This window comes from Sorex fumeus, unplaced genomic scaffold, assembly GCF_029834395.1.
Source record: "Sorex fumeus unplaced genomic scaffold, SorFum_2.1 ptg000130l, whole genome shotgun sequence".
In the NCBI taxonomy this organism is placed as follows: domain Eukaryota; kingdom Metazoa; phylum Chordata; class Mammalia; order Eulipotyphla; family Soricidae; genus Sorex; species Sorex fumeus.
Genome location: NW_026606187.1, coordinates 7,379,896 through 7,395,070, shown reverse-complemented (window position 1 = coordinate 7,395,070; position 15,175 = coordinate 7,379,896). Strand labels below are relative to the sequence as shown.

The following is a 15,175-nucleotide window of genomic DNA, read 5'->3' as shown; positions in this document are numbered from 1 at the left end:
TATGTATGTATGTGTACATATAGCTGTATATATACATACATACACACATACATACATGATATATACATACATACCTGATATATATGATATATATATATACACACACACACACAACATACACACACACACACACACACACACATGACTCTTGGAGAGCCCGGCAAGCTACCAAGAGCATCCCGCCTGCACGGCAGAGCCTCACAAGCTCCCCGTGGCGTATTCAATATGCCAAAAACAGTAACAATAACAAGTCTCATTCCCCTGACCCTGAAAGAGCTTCTAATACGGCAGCGTTGGGGAAGATGAGTAAGGAGAGGCTGCTAAAATCTCAGGGCTGGGATGAATGAAGGTGTTACTGGTGCCCGCTCAAGTACATCAATGAACAATGGGATGACAGTGATAACAGTGATTCAGTAATTTTTGGTGGGTGTTAAACTTTAGCCACACTGGGTGGTGCTCAGTGGCCACTCCCAGCTCTGTGGGTTCTTTTTTGGGCGGGCAAGGGGTGGCATCACTCCATGTGATATTCGGGGCGACCTTGAAATTGTCTTTTTATAAAAGAAAATAGGTTCCCAGCAGATGGCTCAGGCTTTGCATCTGGAGTCTCGGATTCAGTCTCCCACACCACACGGTCCCCCAGTCAGTGGACTAGAAGCAGCCCTTGAGCACTGCCAGACGTGGTCTTAAAAATCAAAAAGAAAAAAGAAAGAAAAAATGGAAGGGGGCAGGGGGAAGCAAAGGATGGAGAAATTCCTTTCTGATCGCCTTCCTGGCCCCCAGATTTCTTTCCAGACTCTGCCTTCGCACTCAGGAGTGGTGGTGGTACTGGCCACTAAAGTGGGGGCCACATTGTTGGCTCCCCGGACCAACCCAGGCCCTGGGAGGAGGCCACATACACAGAGGGATTGTGACACCTGGCCCGCTGGAAGGTCAAATGACTGGGGCACGTGTTGGCACAGGAAGCTGGGGGTTGCTTTAGAGAAGAGCGGGCACTGGCTGTGTGAGGGCTCTTCCTGAGAAGGCTTTGCTTCCTTCTTTTTTGGGAGGGGGGCACTCCCAGGCCATCCTGAGGAAGCCTGAAGGTTACCTCTACGGCACCTCAGCACATGTCCCCCGAGCCCTGAGCTGTCCCCCAGCCCTGGCACAGACCTTCTGACACCCTGGGCAGAGGGTTCGATCCATTCCCAGCTGGAGACTGCGAACTGTGGCCGCCCCAGGGGGACATGAGAATCGGGGTCTCATCCTGGAGGTGAACAGTTTTCTTAGACCACGTCTGTCGCAGTGCAGCATCTGCAGGGGTTCCCTGGCCCCCTTTGAGGGCACTGACTGGGCAGAGGTTGGGCACCGGGGTCCCCCACAACAGCCCGGCTGGCACCTCCACTGAAAGGCGCTGGAGTGTGTCGCCATTGCCCCTTGGCCAGGAGCTTCTTTGCAAAGAAAAGTCTGCAGTTGCCCTTCTATTGTGATTTCCTATCGGGCTGTAACTCTCCCTGCCCTTCTAATGCCAACACGTGATCCATGCTTGTCATGCCCCACTGTGTCCACGATGGTTGTTTTTTGGGTTTTTTTTTTTTTTGGTCTGCTGCCGGGCCCCGGGGGTCTCGTGAGCCTGAGTGCTCTTCCCCTCCCCTCCCCCCCTCAGCACCATGGCTCACATCGGCCTGTTTCTTTTTCTTCCACAGAGGTGGAATTTAACGTGTCGGAAGCATTCGTGCCTCTTGCCACCCCAAATTCCAATCACTCCTCCTCCCACACTGGAAACGAGTCTGACTCGTGCACCCTGGAGAGGAAGCGGCCGGCCAGCATGGCAGTGATGGAAGGGGACCTGGTGAAGAAGGAGAGGTGCGTCCGGGGGCCCCTTCCTGCCTTAGCAGACGTCCCGAGGAGAAGGGTCCGGCCCTTGGCGTGGGGGGCGCAGTGGGCTTGCACCAAGACAGTGCCCCTTTGCCTCCCTGGATGGTCAGCATCCCCCAATTCGTCCCAGCTCTTGGCATTTGGGGAGTTTCCGGAAGTCTATGATAGTTTGCTCCAAACGTGAGTCTAACCGTCCACTAGATGTGCAGCTCATCAGTTAACACTTCCCACCATGTGCTTTCGAGCTTTCCCCGGGGTCCGGTAAGCCCTACAGTGGAACAAATGGCATGAGTGCCTGCTCCAAGCTCGCCGGGATGGACTGGCGGGCGGAGGAGGACGGTGGATAGAGATGTCCAGCAGCCAGAGTGGAACCCCCCGCCCACCCCTCCCAGTGAGCTATGGGATTCGGTGTCTTGGGAGAAATATTTTTGCCATCACTGGCCCCTGCTGAGTGCCAGCCTTCATGTTCATGTTCCCCGGGCGCTGCCTCGCTGGCCCTTCCCAGAAGGGAGGACATGGGCCAGTGTGTCTCCACGCTGGCTCATTGCATGCATTGTGGGGTGCCCGGGGCCCCCGAAGGCTGTTTGGGCTCTCTGCTTTCCCGTGGCCAGCCTCCGCCACATGCGAGATGAAATTCCACTGTAGTGGGCTGACCCAGGGATCCCGCAGGAGCCGTGTGTGTGCTTTCCGTGCTGACATGTAACCGTTCGACGTGGGCGCTACACCCAAGCTTCCAGGGCCGCTTCCTGGACATAGCTGGAGAAGCTGGCTCCCGCCTATTAAGCCTGTAACAAAGCAACCAGCTTCCCTTTGCTCTGATGCCCTGAATCCATGTTTCCCCCACACAGAAGCTTCTCGTGCCCAGCCAAGCCTCGTCAGATGTGGCCGCGGCCACTTCGCACATCTGACATCATGGCAGGCGGGGCCCACAGGCCTGTGTTGCTGCTGGGATGGCATCTCCCTGCCCCGCCCCAGCCTGCACAGCCTGCACACACTAGCTCCTGGCATGGCGCAGCAGATTCTCTTTTCTTTTTTTTTTTTTGCTTTTGCTTTTTGGGTCACACCCAGTGATGCACAGAGGTTACTCCTAGCTCATGCACTCAGGAATTACTCCTGGCGGTGCTTGGGGGACCCTATGGGATGCTGGGCAGGAGTAGGGCAAACGCCCTACCCCTGTGCTATTGCTCCAGCCTGCAGATTCTCTTCTGAACTGAAAATTTTTCGAAGCACACATACCCACAGGCTTCCCCGGAAAGATGAGTCTTCCTCTGACTCACATGGGGCCACCAGCCCCTTCCCCAGAGCCCTGGGTCTTCTCCCACCTCAGTTCCTTCCACATGCACAGGGCAGATGCGCTCAGGCCAGCATGGGCACCCTACGGGACAGAGGGTGTGTGGCCTCACCTTCCAGCCTCCCCCCTCCAACACACGCATGGGGGCAAGATGGAGAGAAACACCGGCCTGGCCTCACATCTGTCCCCTGGTGGCTGCCTGCTGGCTACACACACACACACAGAGGGACGGGTTGTCTTGGTGGCACCCACCCCAGTGGTGGCTCGCCGCGTCCCCCTGCATGCCGGGTAGCGCGGAGCTGGCTTGTCGCCCTGTGGGCTGGCCGCGTGGGCCCGCAGGGCTTCCGGTGCGCATGGTGTGCTGACTGTTTCTTCTCTCCGTGTAGCTTTGGTGTGAAGCTTATGGACTTCCAGGCCCACCGGCGGGGTGGCACCCTAACTAGAAAGCACATTTCCCCCGCTTTCCAGCCGCCACTCCCGCCTACGGATGGCATCTCCTTGGCTCCAGCGGGCCCAGAGCCCCCTCCCCAGAGCTCTAGGGCTGAGAGCAGCCCCGGGGGTGGGACGGTCCCCAACTCTGCGGGCATGCTGGAGCAGGGGCCATGCCCAGGCGATGGCAGGTAAGAAGGCCAGCTCCTGCTGGGCGGGGGTGCCGGACGGCCCAGCCTTCTTGCAGGTACTCGCCTGTGGCCACAGTACCAGGAGGCTAACCTGCTCCTCTCGCCGACACAGGGTGCATGAGACTTTGCTTCCTCTGCTGTGTCCAGAGGGCAGCCACGCCCCCTTGCTCTCCCTATACCACACTGCGGTTACCTCTGCCCACCTGCCCGAGGCATGACCCAGTGTCGGGGTGCCGTTGGCTTGCCATCACCCTGTCCAGTAGGCTGACGGTTGTAAGCGCTTGAATGTCGCCAGTCAGCTCCCACAGCATGAACCCGACATTCATCCGTGGACCCGCTTCCTTGTTCGTGGCTTCCTTCGCCCATCCCGTCCAACTTCCTGTCACTAACCCCTGCGGTCTCTGTGCTGCGTGCGCTGGGCGACTAACACCAGCCCCTCTCGGGAAGATGGGAAGATGGGATGGGAAGTGGCCCCCTGCCCCAGAGCTCTGACTCAGGTTTAGCCCCCGCCAGTGGGGTCTGACGACCACCCTGAAATGCACCATCGGGCCTGAGAATTGAATTGGAGTCCGTTCAGTTCTTTACCCTGACCAGGGCCAATAGCCACCAGAGGCCACCAGAGGCCACCTCACTTGGGTCTACCAGGGGTCCCAGCTGGCAGCTGCTCTGCAGGGGAGGAGTTTCTGTCACTCCACTTTAGCCATCACTGGAACACAAAATGGTCCTGTGGAACAGAAGTCTAGGCATCGAGTAAACTTCGATGGTCTCTCTGGCCCAGCTTTTCATCAGGGCAGAATTAGCTTTAGGAAAGGGCTCTCTCCCTTGGACCACTGTGTGACGCAAAGAGCTGCAGAGATAAGAATCTCATGAAAGGGTCTGAGCCATAGTATGGCAGGTAAGGCATTGCATGAGGCCTTGCATGAGACCAACCCAGGTTCCAGCCCCAGTATCCCATATGGTCCCCCAAGCACTGCCAGGAGTAATTCCTGAGTGCAGAGATAGGAGCATCCCCTGAGCATCACTGGGTGTGACCCGAAAAGCAAAAAAAAAAAATCTCCTGCAAATCTCAGTGGAGACCCGGCCTTGTGTGTGTAGGTTTGATGCTCCTGGCACTGCAAAAAAAAAAAAAAAAGTGAAAGCTAAAATCTCCTAGCTACACTCAAGGCTTTGCACATTCCGACTTCTTCTTCTTGTTTGTTTGTTTTTTTTTTTTTTACTTATTTTACAACATTTTAATAGAAATAGCTGGCATAGGTTTTAAAAAACACTCCTCCCATTGTTCATTGATTTGCTCGAGTAGGCACCAGTATTGTCTCCATTGTGAGACTTGTTACTGTTTTTGGCATATTTAATACGGGGAGCTTGCCAGGCTCTGCCGTGCAGGCGGGATACTATTGGTACCTTGCTGGGCTCTCCAAGAGGGACGAAGGAATAGAACCCGGGTCAGCCGCGTGCAAAGCAAATGCCCTACCCGCTGTGCTATCACTCCAACCCTAGGTTTTAAATATCTGGAAGAATTACATATTTACATATGCAAAGCTCTCTTCACTTTTGGACAAAAATGTCACAAGAAGTTTTATGATTTGAAAGATCATACTAAGATAAAATAACCTACCAACATAGAAAAAAATTTTATTAAGGAGCAAATTTTAAGAGATAGACAAGCCTGTTTTATCATGGGAATACAATGCAGGCATAAAATTTTACTAAACATTTGAAAATTTTTTCTCTGTAAATTAATATGGAGTATGATTACTTGAGTTTACATAAACACATAAGATGAGTGATGAGAAAATCTGATCACTTGGCAGCGTTTAATTAAGAGATGCCAGGTGCTGAAGAACTCATTCACGATCTCGAGAGTCCAGGTTGGCAGACATTCCGACTTCTTTAGCACACACGAGATTTGGGGGAGTTGACCTTTTTGGGGTCGAAAGTAAGACTTCGTCATGCCTCTTTGCTTTGGAATCGAGTGCCACACTCCTGGTGAGGGACTGCTCCCAGCTTTTGGCTTGAACTTGAAAGTTTTTGTTTGAGGGATTAAAAAAGGCCTTGGCCAATTCACCTCTCTTGTCAGGGTCATGCTAAATACATTGAGAGTCATTAGTCTTCACTGCAAATGACACGTAAAATACCGGTTCTTGATTTGCTCTGAAGTCGTGAGAGTCTGTAGATAGTTTTGTGCCCATTTCACTCCCTGGCCTTGAGTTCCCAGTGCCTCTGACAGCCGGGAGCTGCCAGAAGTGTCTCAGGTCCTGGGCAAGAAGCCTAAGGCAACTGCCTCCCCTCCCCATATTTCCAACATCTGCTTTCGTCCAGTTGGGACGACCCTGGTTTAGAGTGTCAACCGTGTTTTCTTTTGGCTTTTTGGGTCATACCCGGCGATGCTCAGAGGTTACTCCTGGCTCTGCACTCAGAAATTACTCCTGGCAGTGCTCAGGGGACCATATGGGATGCTGGGACTCAAACCCCGGTTGACCGCATGCAAGGCAAATGCCCTACCCGCTGTGCCAGCCTGAGTGCCAGCCTTTTGCCACATCTTCTGCTTAGTTTTCTCCACAGCACGTGTGCCCCACCCAGTCACGTTACTTCCAAACCCAAGAGCTCTTCCATGGTTGAGCGCATGCAGTCAAGAGCAGCTGAACAAGATGCTGGGATTGGGGGTAGCTGTGAAGTGTCAGGCTGTGTGGGGGGCAGAGTAGGTGAGCAGAGGCCAGTGCCCGCAAACCCCCTGCCCCTTGCCGGTGGTCCCGGGTATGGTACCAGATAAGGGCCCAGCTCTAGCTTCCTGGGATTCCGGTCAGCCCCTGGCCTGCCCGGGCGGGCTGCTGGCCAGAATCGCTCCTTTTCTACAGCACACATCGCTTTTCTGCCTGGCACTGCCTGGCGCCTAATCTGATTATATGCTCTCCGCAGTCCTCCCAAACCCAAGGACCCTGCACCCGCCCCCGTGCCTGCACCCGCCCCCGGGAGAAACAGTAGTCAGATGGCCCCCGGCCCGACAGCAGCCCAACCAGCAGCCGGCGCCCACCAGCTCTCCGTCGGCCCCGTGCACAATTCTGCCGGCCCCAGTCCTCATACTCTGCGCCGAGGTAGGTGGTCCCCTGGACTCCATCCCCGGGGGAGTGGCGGGGGGAGCCTTCACTGCAGAGGACACGGGCACCATGTCCATCACTGGAAGGAAATGATGGCCAGCAGGAAGCCAGGTATTACAGAGATGTGGAAGAAATGCGGAGCAGGACTGGAGAGAGAACACTGGAGTTAAGGGGCTCATCTGGCAGGGCCAGATTCTGCCCCCGGCATCACATAGGTTTCCCCCAGCTCCACCAGGAGTGATCCCTGAGCACTTCCAGATGTTGCCCAAACCACCCGCCCTAACCACCACAATAAAAAAGTGACGGGGTTCTGGGGCTGGAAGTATAGCACAGCGGGTAGGGCGTTTGCCTTGCATAGGGCCCCCAAGCACCGCCAGGAGTAATTCCTGAGTGCATGAGTCAGGAGTAACCCCTGCACATCTCCGTGTGTGACCCAAAAAGCAAAAAATATATAAATTTTTTTAAAAAAAGAAGAATTTTGGGGCCAGAACCATAATGCTGTGGGCAGGGCATTTGCCATGCCTGTGGCTAGCCCAGGTTCAATCCCCATCACGCTTCCTTGGCCCCCTGAGCCTCATCAGGAGTGAGCCCTGAGCACAGTGGGGTGTGACCCCCAAAGAAACAAAAATTTTAAAAGAAGGGTTTAGTGAGAATCTGGACTCTGGTCAGCCAGGGGGCTCCCCGTCATGCCCAGGGGTAGCAGCTGCACCCCCCCCAAACCCCTGCACACATGCACAGGGTCCCTCTCCCTCACTCCAGCTGAGCCCCTTCTGGAATGCTCTGTGGACATACTTGGCACATCACGGGCAGAGATGAGCGTGCAGCTGCCTCTGGGGGCCACACCCGAGATCTAGTGGGGAAGCCCGGGGGATGGGCAGAGGGGGGTGTCCAGCCGAGCCAGTGTGAGGCGTGAATGGCGCCACTCCTCCAGGCCGCTCGGGATGAAGTCCGGCGGCAGCTGTCTCTCTGGCCCGGGGTCAGAAGTTCTGTTCCAGCCGCGCCAGCTCTCTCCCCCTTCCTGTCCCTGAGCTCCGGGCCCTCTGGCCGGGAGCCAGCCCAGGGACTCAAGGACATGGCGTGAGCCGCGTGATCTCCGCCCCAGCTGCTCTGGGTCTGGCTTCTCTTCCCCAGGCAGTGGCCAGAGCGACAGCAGGAGCTCGCTAGGCCTGCGGGGGGCCGTGGAGGATGAGGGGTGCTTGGTCTCTCTCCGGCCTCTCCGTCTCTCTCTCTTGGGAAAACTCTCTCCCCTAAACTCTGCCGATGCTTTGCAGTCCACCCACCGCTCCCAGCCCCGGCCTCCAGCCATGGCTTTCCCATCCCACCCTCCGCAACCCCCGTACCAAGGCCCACCCTGACTGCCACGGAGCAGAATGCGTGTGCCCGGCTCTCAGCGCAGCTGTGCTCAGTCGCCCCGATGTGTCTGCACATAAGAACGGGATATGGCCCCCTGCTGCTGCGAGGTGCCTTGATGCTGCAGCCCATCGTGGAGACCCCACCTCCCCCACCTCCACCCCCTATTTTATCTTGCCTGTAGGGATTCTGGAGCGGGCATGGTTCCCATTGTGAAGGGCAGCCCTACCCATAGGGAAGGGGCCAAGGGCAGGGCCCCCCACCCCCATGTGTGGCCACGCCTGGTTGCCCCACTTCCTGTTACCTGAGTTTCTGACTGGGCTTTGCCCATGGCAGGGCCCCTGCGTGTGTCACGTGCTCCTGGAAAAGTAAACTTTTTCATAGGAAGCTGTGTGTGTGTGTGTGTGTGTGTGTGTGTGTGTGTGTGTGTGTGCATGCGCACATGCGTGCATATGCATGTGTGTGTGTCAGGTGGGACTGGGGGGACATTGGTTTCTGGCTACACTCAAGTGTGTGTATGGGGGGGGCGGGAGGCGTTAGTTTTTGGAACACATCCAGGGTTAGGGGGCTGAAAGGGGTTGGTTTCTGGCTACACCCAGGTGTGTGTGTGTGTGTGTGTGTGTGTGTGTGTGTGTGTGAGAGAGAGAGAGAGAGAGGTTGGTTGGTGGGTTTCTGCCACACCCAGTGTGCCAGAGGAGGGGTGTTTACTCCTGCTCGTTCTTCTGCTCTTGCTCAAGGGGGCAGGAGGTGACCCCCGCCCCCTGCACTGAGCACTGATCACTGAGTACTCTCTCGGCCCCAGGAGGCCTTTCGGATTTATAGGAAAGTCTGGGAGTTGACTGGCAGATAGAGCCAGGAGCCCCACTCCCAGGGCCCTGCCAGCTTCTGGCCAGGGCAGAGATGCCTGAGCCTGAGGCCAAGGTCCCATGTGGAACCCTCTGGTCCGGCAGCCCACCCAGCACCCACCCACATCCCTGTGCCGGGCTTGCCCTGATTGTCCCGCCTGGCACTCTGGGTGGTGGCATGCTGGGCGGTTTCTCCGGGGCATCTGACCCTTGGTGCTTTCCATCCTTTGCTTTGGGGGCCACACCCAGTGATGCTCAGGGCTGACTCCTGGCGGTCCACCGGGGACTCTGTGGGATGCCGCGGAAGGAACCCTGGCGGGCCACGTTCTTACCAGATGCTCTAACCAATCCCAACTCCTTTTCTTCTTTTTTCCTTTTGTGCAGCTGTTAAAAAACCCGCTCCTGCGCCCCCGAAACCAGGAAACCCCCCTCCAGGCCAGCCCGGCGCCCAGAGCTCGCCAGGAGGGTCCCCGCACCCCCCCAGCCTGTCGCCCAAGCCCGCTGCCCGGAGCCCCTCGCCGCCCACGCAGCCCCCCAGCGGCGCCCCCAGACGCGCGTCCAGCAGCCTCCCACCCCTGCAGGCGCCCAGCCACCCGCCGCCGCAGCCCCCCGCGCCCGGCCCCAGCGAGCCGCCGCCGCACAGCCCCCCACAGACCCCCACGCCCCCCAGCACCCCGCCCCTGGGCAAGCAGAACCCTGGGGCGCCGAGCAACCCTGAGAGCGGAGCCCCGGCCAGGCCCAGACCTGTGCCCAAGCCCCGCAACCGACCCAGCGTGCCCCCGCCCCCGCACCCACCCGGCGCGCACCCGCCAGGGGATGCCCACCCCGCTGCGCCCACCGCCTCCAAGATCGTCACCGGTGAGTAGCAACTGCGCGCGTGCACCCACGGGGTCCGAGGGTCCTAGGGGTGCGCTGACCACTCTCTCTGGAGCACCCTGGGGCTTGTCCTCCTTGCTGGTTTCTAAGGCATCGCGGGCACCGGGGCTCTGTGCCCTGCGCCCCTCAACTCAGCCCACCTGGGCCCAGAGGCAGCCGCTGCACTCCCAGGTCGGCCCTGCGCCCCGGCTCTGCCCTGGTACTCCGGGTCAGCCCTGTGTCTCGTCTCCACCACCACCACCACCACCACCACTATCTGCCCTGCATCCCCGGGTCTGCCCTGCTCCTCTGAGTCAGCCCTGCGCTCCGAGTTCAGCCCTGCGGGCATCCTGGGTCTGCCCTGCGCCCCCGAGTCAGCCCTGCAGCCTGGGACTTGGGCACTTGGGTCCTTTTGAGACCTGCAGCTGGCCCGAGCAGGATTCCCCGTGCCCTGCAGCCTGGGACTTGGGTCCTTTCTGGAAACCGCAGCCAGCCCAAGCAGGGTCCCCTCCTGGCCCCTGGGCGTGGCCCCCTCCCATCACTGTTCTCTTAGACGTCCCTCTCTCAGTGAATGCCTCCCCAGGGGCTTCTTTGTGGCAGTGAAGATGCCCAGCTCCCAGCTTTGCAGAAACAGGGTGGGCACGCCCTGAGGCCCTGGGCAGGACCCCCTCGAGATGCTCCCGACTTGGCATGCTAGGGCCCGGCTGGCCAGCTGCAGCAGGAGGGAAGAGTCAGGATTTCCCTAGAACGCCCCTGGAATCCTGCGCTGGGGGATTTTTCCCACTCCAAATTTTATTTTATTAAAGCACCGTGAGTTGCAGAGTTATTCCTAGCTGGGTTTTTGACTACTATGTTCCATCCCCCATCTCAGGATTTTTTTGTTTCGTTTTGTTTTTAACAGACACAACCCTTAAGTCGCCATGTAAGAATTCCCTCCCACAGACTCTAATTTACTATTAGATTTAAGGCTTGGTGGCTAGTTTTTTTTTTATGTGCTTTTTTGAAAAAGGTAAAAGGGCTGGAGCGATAGCACAGCGGTAGGGCGTTCGCCTTACAAGCGGCCAACATGGCCGACCCGAATTCGATTCCTCCGCCCCTCTCGGAGAGCCCGGCAAGCTACCGAGAGTATTTGATATGCCAAACACAGTAACAACAAAGTCTCCAATGGAGACGTTACTGGGCCCGCTCGAGCAAATCGACGATCAACGGGAGGGCCTTTACCTTTACCTTTACCTTTTTGAAAAAAATAAATAAATGATAAGCAGGGGCCTGGAATCGTTTTCCCCCCAACCACCTCATTTTATTTTATTTTTTTTTATTATTTATTTATTTTTTGCATATTGGGTCAGACCCGGCAATGCACAGGGGTTACTCCTGGCTCTGTGCTCAGGAATTACCCCTGGCGGTGCTCAGGGGACCATATGGGATGCTGGGAATCGAACCCAGGTCGGCTGCGTGCAAGGCAAATGCCCTCCCCGCTGTGCTATCGCTCCAGCCCCAACCACCTCATTTTAAATTCTGCAAGTGGGGCTCTTTCCAGCAACTCAGCAGAGATCTCCTGGCCCGGGTACCAACCTGAGCAGCCTTTCTGCTGAGCACACGCGTCCGCTCCTGTTTTTAACCCTCCCAGCCCCGGGAACACGGGGTCCACGTTGTGGGCGTTGTCAATGGCTAATGACTTTTTTCCTGATGCCACCTCAGCTGTGGCTTGTGCACAGAACAAAGAGAGTCACCGTGGTCTGTTTGTTTGTTTCTTTCCCCCAGATGCCCTGCCTAGTGCCCTCACAGGTGGGGATGGCTTCCGGGACTGAGGTCTGTAACCCCCCCACAGCTCGCCCCGCAGTGCTCGGCGTGCCTGTGCTTAGCTGTGTTTTGCGTTTGTGCTTTTGACGTTGTGCTCAGGAGCAGCCCTCAGAGGTCATCTTGTCTGTGCTGCAGCGTGTACGCACATATATGCACACATGCATGCACATACACACGCATATGCACACACACAGATACATGCACACACACAAGCACACGCACACATGCACGCATGCACATACACACGCGCACACACACGTGCACACATGCACATGTACACATGCACACACACGCACGTAGTTACACGCGCACACACACACACTTTCCGTTTATGAGAGAGGCACACGGAGTCGCAAGACTCCGGGTGCAAGAGGAGAAGTCAGTCGGGTGAGCGGCAGGTCGCAGGGCTCCCAGCCTAGGTGCTGAGCTGCCTCTTTCTCGGGGTGAAGCCTTCAGTGGGCTGCTCTCCCAGGCATGACCCTTCTGTCAGCATCCAGCCACCCAGGGATGGGCTCAGGGCAGTGGGCACAGTCATCTGTGTCCCTCGTCTTCCTGAGCTGTCTTTTTTTTTTTTTAATTGCCTATCTAAGTGCAAGTTAACTGCATGGAGCTTCTTAATTTGTTTGAATTTCTCAGGCCCAACCCCTCCACTCTCCACCCTCCTTAAAAAAAAAAAAAAAACCTTCCAGAGATCCTGCACTAAATTTCTTTGCATCTAGCCAGCTTACATTTTGCTTTCTTAAACCAAATGAGCTTTTCAAAAGACACACACTGTGAGGCTTCTGGGATACCTTTGTGCATCAGAAGCCTCTTAGAGGTACAATGGCCTTAACCTCCAGATCTGTGCCTTAAGCCTACAGAGACCCATTGAGACGGAGGTCTGAGTAAGAGCTGGTGTCAATCCAGAGGGGAGGGCAGAAGCTTTAAACCGCAACAGCGGGCCTGTCTTCCCCACTCCTTGGTGACTAACGCTGGCCACCAACATGGAAATCACTGCAAGGCTGAGCCTCTCAGCTCATGAGTAATGGGACATCCCAAACTTTTCATCCAAAAGAAGGTCTTTCTTTCCTTTTGTTTCACCAGAGGACCCCCAAGCCAGAATTGCATCTGTTCTTTAATACCATTTGTTACTCTGGGGACACTTATTCTAGAAGGTTATCTTATTGACCCGCTAGACACTGTAATGCTCCGTGCTTTGTAATTTATCAGCTAAATGACCGTTTCTGTTGCATGAAGGTATTAGCTAGATATTTTAATATCAGGTGGTGCTATGGATTCTCCTACCTCAAGAAATTCCACACCCCCCAGTTATCTTTGTATTATCTTAAAGTTTCTTAAAAATTACCTGTGCTGCCTGCCATGAGAAGTGGACAGAGGGGCCTAGACTTAGATGTCACAATCTGCTGGTGTTGATCATGCTGATACCAGCTGTCCTGGAGACAGCCATTGGGTATCCTGCAAGGAAAAATATAGAAAAGAAAAGAAATTCCCCAGACAGGCAGCCCTGATTGGAACTTGAGACTTTCACTGAAAAAAATTTTAGGCAAGATTTTGCAAAACAATGATTTGGTGAGAGCACTTCATCAGAGAGCACTGCGCCACGGCCCAGGACCCAGACAGACCCGTGTAGGGGGTCACTGAGGCCAGGCCGGGCTGATAACACTGGCAGAGAAGAGGTTCCAGCTTCAATCTGTTCCCTTCTAGATCTCGACTCTAGAAAGCCATGGTTTTCTTAGTTTTACAAGTAAAGAGTGTGTATGTCTTGCTATTTTTAAAGTCAGAGATTTCCACCAAGAGTGTTCTAATTTAAACATTTCATTAAATAATTTAGATGTATGACCCGTCCTATTCAGTAAGAACTGAAATTGGAATATTTAATGGTAAGGAAAAGGCACCTGATTGGCCAAAGCAATTTTTTTTTTTTTTTTTTGCTACTTGATGATCACATACGCGCACTAATGCCTGTTACTAACCGGGCACCCTAACCCGCCTGCCTGCGTCCCTACTAACACTGCATGCGCCCAAGGAGGCCGGCTTCCCTCTTGCTTGCTGTTCGTTACTCCGAGTACTAAGTATGTTCACAAAAGCGTGATGGGGTCACGGAGTCTGGCCTGGATGCTTCTCTGATTCCCTTCCATCCTTTTCTCCACCACGCAGGCTTGAGGGGGAGCTGAATGTACACAAGCTGTCGGGTCAGACGAGCTTGCCCGAGAACTTTAGCTCTTTGTCTAATGCGGGACCAGGCACGGCCCCCCTCAGTCGTCTGTAAAATAGTGGCATCTGTGAGAGTTCTTGGTGCAGGGACTAAAGCAAGCAGAGCATCTTCTTATTCATTCTTAGTATGCAGTGGATCTGAGTCAGTGGTGGCCAGCGTCATTTTCCCCCAGAGGAATCGTCCGAGCTATGAATGAGATTTGTGGGTTAAGTTTTGATCTGGATTTCTAAAGCCCAGCCCCAGGAGCTTCAGGATTTCACTGATGCTGTATCACTTGGCACTCCCGATTGGTTGTTTTGTGGGCCGGAGCGGGCCAGCGACATGGCTGCATATGGGAGGCCCCAGCCTGGCCAGGAAGGTTGGAGCCTGAGCATACGCAGGCCTCGTCTGTCAGGGTTCATGGTGGTTTCCCAAAAGGACCCACCTGCTGGGTGCTCCCAACATTCTCTCTCGAATGTCTTTCCGTCATGATAGGGGTGTCTTTAGGAAAGGTAGTAAAGGGGAATCGGGTTCTAGTTCAAGCCCCAGCTCCACATGTAGACTCTCAGGAGTGGCCTCCGATCACAGAGCTAAGAATAAGCCCTGGGCACAGCTGGTGTAGATCGAAACCACCACCACCAAAATAGCCCTAGAGATTCGATCTTGCATCATATTCTACTTAGACTTCATATGCTGTCTTCCACATTGAAGTTTTTCTGTCACTGTCACTGTCCTCCCGTTGTTCATCAATATGTTCGAGCGGGCCCAGTAATGTCTCCATTGTGACAACTGTACTGTGTTTGGCATATCGAATACGTCACGGGGAGCTTGCCAGGCTCTGCCATGCGGGCGGGATACTCTTGGCTCTCCGAGAGGGATGGAGGAATCGAACCCGGGTCGGCCGCAGGCAAGGCAAATGCCCTACCCACAACACTAGGTATAACCCAAAACCCAAATACCTATATGTGTAAAGGTAAAGGCCCTCCCGTTGATCATCGATTTGCTCGAGCGGGCCCAGTAACATCTCCATTGGAGACTTTGTTGTTACTGTGTTTGGCATATCGAATACGTCACGGGGAGCTTGCCAGGCTCTGCCGTGCGGGCGAGATACTCTCGGTAGCTTGCCGGGCTCTCTGAGAGGGGCGGAGGAATCGAACTCGGGTCGACCATGTTTGCCGCATGCAAGGCAAACACCCTACCCGCTGTGCTATCGCTCCAGCCCGAAGTTTTTCTAACCATCTTTTTTTTTTTAATTAATTTACTGATTT

At 55.3% G+C, this 15,175-nt stretch overlaps 1 protein-coding gene across 1 annotated transcript in view; it reads left to right on the top strand.

Annotated features, from left to right (window-relative positions):
• Positions 1-15,175, top strand: part of ARHGAP17 (Rho GTPase activating protein 17) — a 48,784-nt gene that overhangs the window by 28,910 nt on the left and 4,699 nt on the right. Inside the window, exons 15-18 of the mRNA XM_056138819.1 lie at positions 1,683-1,842; positions 3,532-3,765; positions 6,682-6,857; positions 9,440-9,913. Coding sequence (XP_055994794.1) covers positions 1,683-1,842; positions 3,532-3,765; positions 6,682-6,857; positions 9,440-9,913 — 1,044 coding nt within the window. The remainder of the gene's footprint in view (positions 1-1,682; positions 1,843-3,531; positions 3,766-6,681; positions 6,858-9,439; positions 9,914-15,175) is intronic.